General features: G+C 35.9%; 1 protein-coding gene across 1 annotated transcript; it reads right to left on the reverse strand.

Annotated features, from left to right (window-relative positions):
- Nucleotides 1-3,758: 3,758 nt before the first annotated feature.
- SOX3 (SRY-box transcription factor 3) lies at nucleotides 3,759-5,387 on the reverse strand. Its single transcript, XM_075186007.1, has one exon. It carries the CDS (start codon nucleotides 5,252-5,254, stop codon nucleotides 4,334-4,336), a length of 921 nt encoding a protein of 306 aa, XP_075042108.1. The 5' UTR covers nucleotides 5,255-5,387; the 3' UTR covers nucleotides 3,759-4,333.
- Nucleotides 5,388-6,271: the final 884 nt, after the last annotated feature.

Below are 6,271 nucleotides of genomic sequence, written 5' to 3' on the forward strand. Positions count from 1 at the left end.
TAATAGTTATTTACTGCAAACTCCCTTTTTGAGGACAGAGGTTGGAGCCAAAATGGTCTGTTACAAAAGAAAAAAGTGTCTTCCATACTCAGCAAGTCCTGGTGGTGGTAGTAATTGGTAAAGTCCTAATAGAGCCTCCTTAAAATAAAAAGTGAATGAAATGTATCTTAGTAGAAAACACTGATCCATTATTTTTAATAGGTGTTCAAGAGATAAAACAAATAAACATTAACGAAATGCTTGAAATGATGCTCTCATAAAAAAACGTACTTTAAAACAGCATAGTGCCCACTGATAAACCACTTAATATTCACAATGTCCCATATCCACACACAAGCTGGTAACATGCGCTCCATCCTGTAGATATAGAAACCCGCTCTAGCTGATCGAATTGATAAAGTGATTGTATCTACAGACTCTGATCAAACTGACATATGGGCAACATAGACTTACACTGATTTTCTCCTTGCAGTGGCAATGTTATTCCCAAATTTTCTTCCCAATTGTATATGTTTTGTACATGTAATAATTTTTTCAGGAATGTAATTATATAAAATATAATGCATAGCACATAACTAGTAGAAATATAAGAAACCAGCATTAAAACGTTTATTACTTTGATGTATTTAGCTAACTGGTATGCAGGAATCCGTAAAGTATAAAAAAAATTATTCTCATTTAGTTGTAGAGACCAATGAACAGTTCTGCAGTACCTGGGTGTCCCTTTATCAGATAGGGCAGGTCCCAAACATTGCTACATGTATTTCAGCTTTAAAGGTGTGCCCCTTATGTTACAGAAACACCCTTCCACTTATAATTACGAAAACAAGAACTACATATTTAGAAATCCAGCTGCAGATGAAAATCCCTTCTGACACACCGAGTGTCTGCTGTCTTCTCTTAGTGCATAGGATGTGATAATTCCCTTTTTAGAACCTTTCAACTAAGTTAAAATAAAAATCCTATATTCATCGACTTAGACCAAAAGGCTTTAATTCAAAATCTTATACAAAGATACATCTGCAGATTGTAACCTTTTCATAAGCAAAGGTCCAAGGGTTGCTTCGATTTTGCAATTTCTATCTGAGTGTTGTAGAAACATTTTTACCATTTATTTATAAAGGGTGATCCTATTGTGCAGTATGTAATGAACATATTTCCAAAAACAGGTTGTCAGACATATAGCCAATGCAATATTAACGCTTAATTATATTTTCCTACTCTCACAATAAAGAAATTTAATAAAATAGGAAACTCTTTAAAGTTTTACTGGAATAAATGTATGTGAAGAGTGACTGCAAATTATATTTATATATATATTTTGTCATACATGACAAGGGTAGAAAATAGCATGAATATAGCCTTCTTGTGTAAGCAAATAGTATAATGTTACCATTACCATGATATTAAACATATGGATTATATGAACACCCAAAAAAATTTAAGGGTACAGACTAATAGAAAATATCTTTATACTGCTTATTAAGCTTGTACAGTACTGCAAAATATATTCCCATTATATAAATAGTAACTATTAGTTCTACTGATGCACATGCTAACATGTTATAGTTTTCCTCCTATAGGCTGTATATAAAAGTGTTTTTCTTATCTTATACTTTGGAAGCAGGTGTTGCTTAATTAAAATATGTATATTTATTTTATCTACAGAACATTTTGCTATATTAAGAAGAAAAACAAAAAAAAAACAATCCACAAATCCCCTTAGTGCTGTTATAATATATTGTAAAGGTGTAGAGATTGGCCCCAGTTTCAGATTCTTTAGAGATTACAGGTAAACTGTATGTTGTATGAATGTCTTGCCTGGCACCTCTTTAGTGCACTCAGTAAGATTACTTTACCCCCCCCCCCCCCCCCCCAAAAAAAAACAAGCAGCACTTTTAAACCCACTCACTGTAGAACATTTTCTCTACATTCTGTCATTTGGCATAAGCAATCTGTAGACTTGAGAAGTCAAAGCAAATATTATGAGCTCCATATATGACCTATTTAAACACCCTGACCGCAGACTGCATATGCAAAATAATAACCCTCAACATCTTAAGTTAGAAGATCAGTACATTAAAGAAGGAGCACTGCCTCAGCTTTCGTCCACATCTAGGTATAATAGATACATTTTTGGAGATTTACTATATGAAGGAATACTTATAGTAACTTTATAAACTAGTCATATATGTCATCTTTGGACAGACACTCCCTATGTCTCCATAGTGCAAGTTTACTTACCCTCAGAACTTAGAATATTACATGTAAAACACACCCACCAAATACCATCCAGGAAATATCCTTTTAAGTTTACTAGACAGACAGTCACAACATTACAATGTGTCACTAGATATATGCAGTACTCCCCTGTCTCCACCTAAAAAGGTAGTATTAAGTTGTGATTTCTATTTTGTTTAAAGTTGGTATACCAAAAGCAATGCTTATAAGCGAGTTACCATTGAGCTTAATGCATATTTGCAAAATATATCATTAGTGTGATGCAACACTTTTGGCCCTAGAATATAATCATAGAATACATAGTTTTTAAAAAACCAAGCTAGACAGTTGAGGTACTGCTGTAGGAATAGCCTACAACAGTCCCTACAGCAACAGATGGCAGGTGTACACTAGACAGACCAGCTGTGAGAAAAAACCTCAGGTAGACCAGATTTATCACCACTGCCATAGCTGGTCAATACACCGATTATCACAGTGTCAAGACACCTTTATATTACAATACAAACTGATAGATAACAGTGAGAGTCTTTGTTTTGCTTTTAAATAAGCCAATGATTGTAAAGGGCTACTAAATTTGCTGGCGCTATATAAATAAATGATACGCAATGGAATATTATATATATATATATATATATATATATATATATATATATATATACATACATACATACATACATACATACACACATACACACATATATACACACACACATACACACACACACTTTTAAACAATAACTACTTAAGCTGTACTTGATGGATTTAAAATAAACTCCTGTTTAGTCTAAAATGCTAGGCTTATAGCAAAGCCATAAACTTTAGGAGCCCCAGAGTTAAAAGTTGAAATCTATTTTATATTAAAGAGTTTAACATGAAACCATAAGCCGAATTCTCCTGGGGGTAAAAGAAACACAAAAACCTTCTCACAGTGAAATCTCAAGACCAAGTTTAACAGGTTATACCAGTATCTTCCAAGATCAGTCTAGTGTGCTGCTATCAGACTAATCCTCAAAACACAGATACAAGCAACCTTTACTTAAATAAAAATTATATTTAGTATAGAGCATAAAAATTATCAAGTTTCCCTAAGCAACATAGGACAGTTATTTGTTGTAAGTATTAAACTTATAATAACCTCAAAACAGAAGCAATTACTCTAAGGTAAGCAGCATTTTTTATACTGCAAAATTTACAGTCCAGTCTGAATAGATTAAAATACTATATTTTAAAATTCCTGGTCCCTCTTTGTAGTAGAGGTGATCCTATTTTAATGTATTACCATATTTTAGAATGCAAAAATAAATAAGTCACACCCAAACACAACTTGGAGGGGGGTGGGGCAAAAAAAAAAAAAAAACAAGCGTTGTACACTTTTATAAGCTTTACAATATAGATATTCCAGGCTTTGAAACACACAACAGTTCATGCAAAAGAAAAAACAAAGCAAAGAGAAAACGAAGAGTCTTATATTCCTCTTAGAAAATTTATTGATTTTGTGGTTTACTTTCAACTCAAAAGTCTGTAAAAACCAAAGTAAAACAAAATATTTTTTTCTGTTGGGGATACGTTAAACAATTCACAGTAAAATTTCTCATGAAAACAAGACACAAACTCAAAACAAAAAATTACAGAAGTTTACAGGTGATGAAAACAAAAAACACAACTTGCTATAAATTAAAAGGGAAAAAAAAAAATATCTTGCGTTTGCGACCCGCACAGCTCTTTGTAAAGTCAAAATTCTAAAAGTTAATGATAAAATCTACATTTTGGATAAATCTCAAGGAAATCTTGAGCGTATCAATAAAACTTGTAAACATTGGATTATGGTTAATAGTCCCCAATTTACTTCTAAAGCTGAAGATACAAGAGCCTTATTAAAAAGAAAGCTCATCTAGGAGTCATTTTGTTTAAAATCTCATAGAGAACCCCAAAGTACACAAAATGTTGTGCTCTATAAAGGAAGTTTGCGCAAACTTTGTACAAAAAAAAAATAAACAACAACCCTTTTCATTCCTTGTCCTCAGGTTCTATGCATTCTGATATGCTTGTCAAGCAAGCAAAGCGTCCTTTAAAGTGAGAATAATAAAAAGTCTTAAATGTGCGTTAGTGGTACAGTGCCATTAACCCCAGTCCCTGCGCTTTGGTAATGTTGATGGACACTATGTAATCTGCTGTTCTGGAGGGAAGATGGATCGCTTCCATCTCCACCTGGAGGCAGGTACATGCTGATCATATCTCTCAGGTCTCCTAAGCAAGCTCTTTGAGTGTGAGAGGTGATTGCAGGAGGAGGGGAACTGGGCTCCGATTTGACCACCGACCCCATGGACCCGAGACTCATGACGGTAGAGGTCTGCTGATTGTAGGCAGGTGACATGCTGTAGGTAGAAGCTGCGTTCATGTAGGTCTGAGCAGAAGACATCATGGGGCTATACTGCAGGCCGGTCATGTCATACCTGTGCATCTGCTGGATCTGGGGGCTGTTCATCCCGGGATGTTGCGAGTACCCAAGCTGGTCCTGCATCAGAGAATAAGCCCCATTAGTCCAGCCATTCATGTGGGCATAAGTGTCTATCCTCTGTCCAACTCCAACTGAGCTGGATACTGGACTTACACCGGGAGCCAAAAGATTGCCAGGCAAAGAATATTTGTCCTTCTTTAGGAGGGTCTTTGTCTTTCTCCTGGGTCTGTACTTGTAATCCGGGTATTCCTTCATGTGCACAGCTCTCAGCCTTTTCGCCTCGTCTATGAAGGGCCGCTTTTCTGCGTCGCTGAGCAGTTTCCAGTCTGCTCCCAGCCGCTTGCTGATCTCAGAGTTGTGCATTTTAGGGTTTTCTTGAGCCATCTTTCTCCTCTGTCCTCTGGACCAGACCATGAAGGCGTTCATCGGCCGCTTGACCCGGTCCTGGTCCGGGGTAGAGGCGTTGCTTTTGCCCCCTTGGTTCACGACTCCCCCACTTTGCGCATTGGATTGCTGCACAGGGCTCTTGATGTCAGTCTCCAGCATACTATACATTTGTAGTTGGAAGTTGGGATTACAAGAATCCAGTTCGGAGAGAAGAGAGGATCGCTGCTGATGTGTCTCTGTACGGGACGGTCTTTCAACTGTACACAAACTTCTCTAGCTCCCTCTTGTTAAGCAGTGCCTGTGGCTGGACTTCTGAGTGACTGCATATTAATCACATTCCATCGGCCAATCACAGGGACGACTCACAGCCCAGCCCCCTCTCGCATTTCAATAGCACTTTAACTCTTTCCAGGGCGGGTCAAGTTTGCAACGTTAGACATAGCTTCTCCAAACAATGATAGCTCCTCCTAACACTAGAAAGAGTTAATTCCAAATTATTCCAAACCAAATTATGAAATTATTACTGTCACACTTATCAAAATATATCACATTCACTCAGTTGCTTCTTTGAAACAAGGGTAAGATGAATAATTTGCACCAATCCTATGCAATATGATGCTAGCACTTCTGTTATTTGTTTTTGTTTTTTTTAGATATTATATAATTGTTTTCTTTGTGATTGTTTTTGTGTTTATAAAAAGGTGTATCAAAGCCTTTGGACTACACGCGAAATAAATTAAAAAAACATTTTGTCAGCATTATATAGTCGTAACTAAAAATGACTAGTGGTTTTAAAACAAAACCCGGTAAGGTAACTAAATTCAGGCTTGTTTCTGTATATTATATTATTTACCTTGCTGGTGTAATAGAAAATGTTGGACTATGATTGTTTTGGAGATTCTAGCGTTTGCTAGATAAAATATACGGCAAATTAAGGTTTTGCATTGGGAATATAAACTTTAAATCCCCGATATGTGATTTGTAAATGTACTAAGGCAAGTTTATATGACTCTCTACAATTATGTGTAGCATAGTTGATTTTAAAGCAATTCCCTGCTGGCTGTATATATTGTAGGTCCTGTATCAGTGAAAAAAATAGTCAGTCATTACAATGTCGGAATAAAGAGATTTTTGCACTAAGTATGCTGCAAACCACCAGCTTTATCCGATTATATATATATATAT

The sequence above is a fragment of the Mixophyes fleayi genome, chromosome 9, assembly GCF_038048845.1.
Source record: "Mixophyes fleayi isolate aMixFle1 chromosome 9, aMixFle1.hap1, whole genome shotgun sequence".
Taxonomy (NCBI): Eukaryota; Metazoa; Chordata; class Amphibia; order Anura; family Limnodynastidae; genus Mixophyes; species Mixophyes fleayi.

Bases quoted from the DNA above. Each gene is read 5' to 3' on its own strand.
- SOX3 (XM_075186007.1), bottom strand. From the start codon at position 5,254: ATGTATAGTATGCTGGAGACTGACATCAAGAGCCCTGTGCAGCAATCC.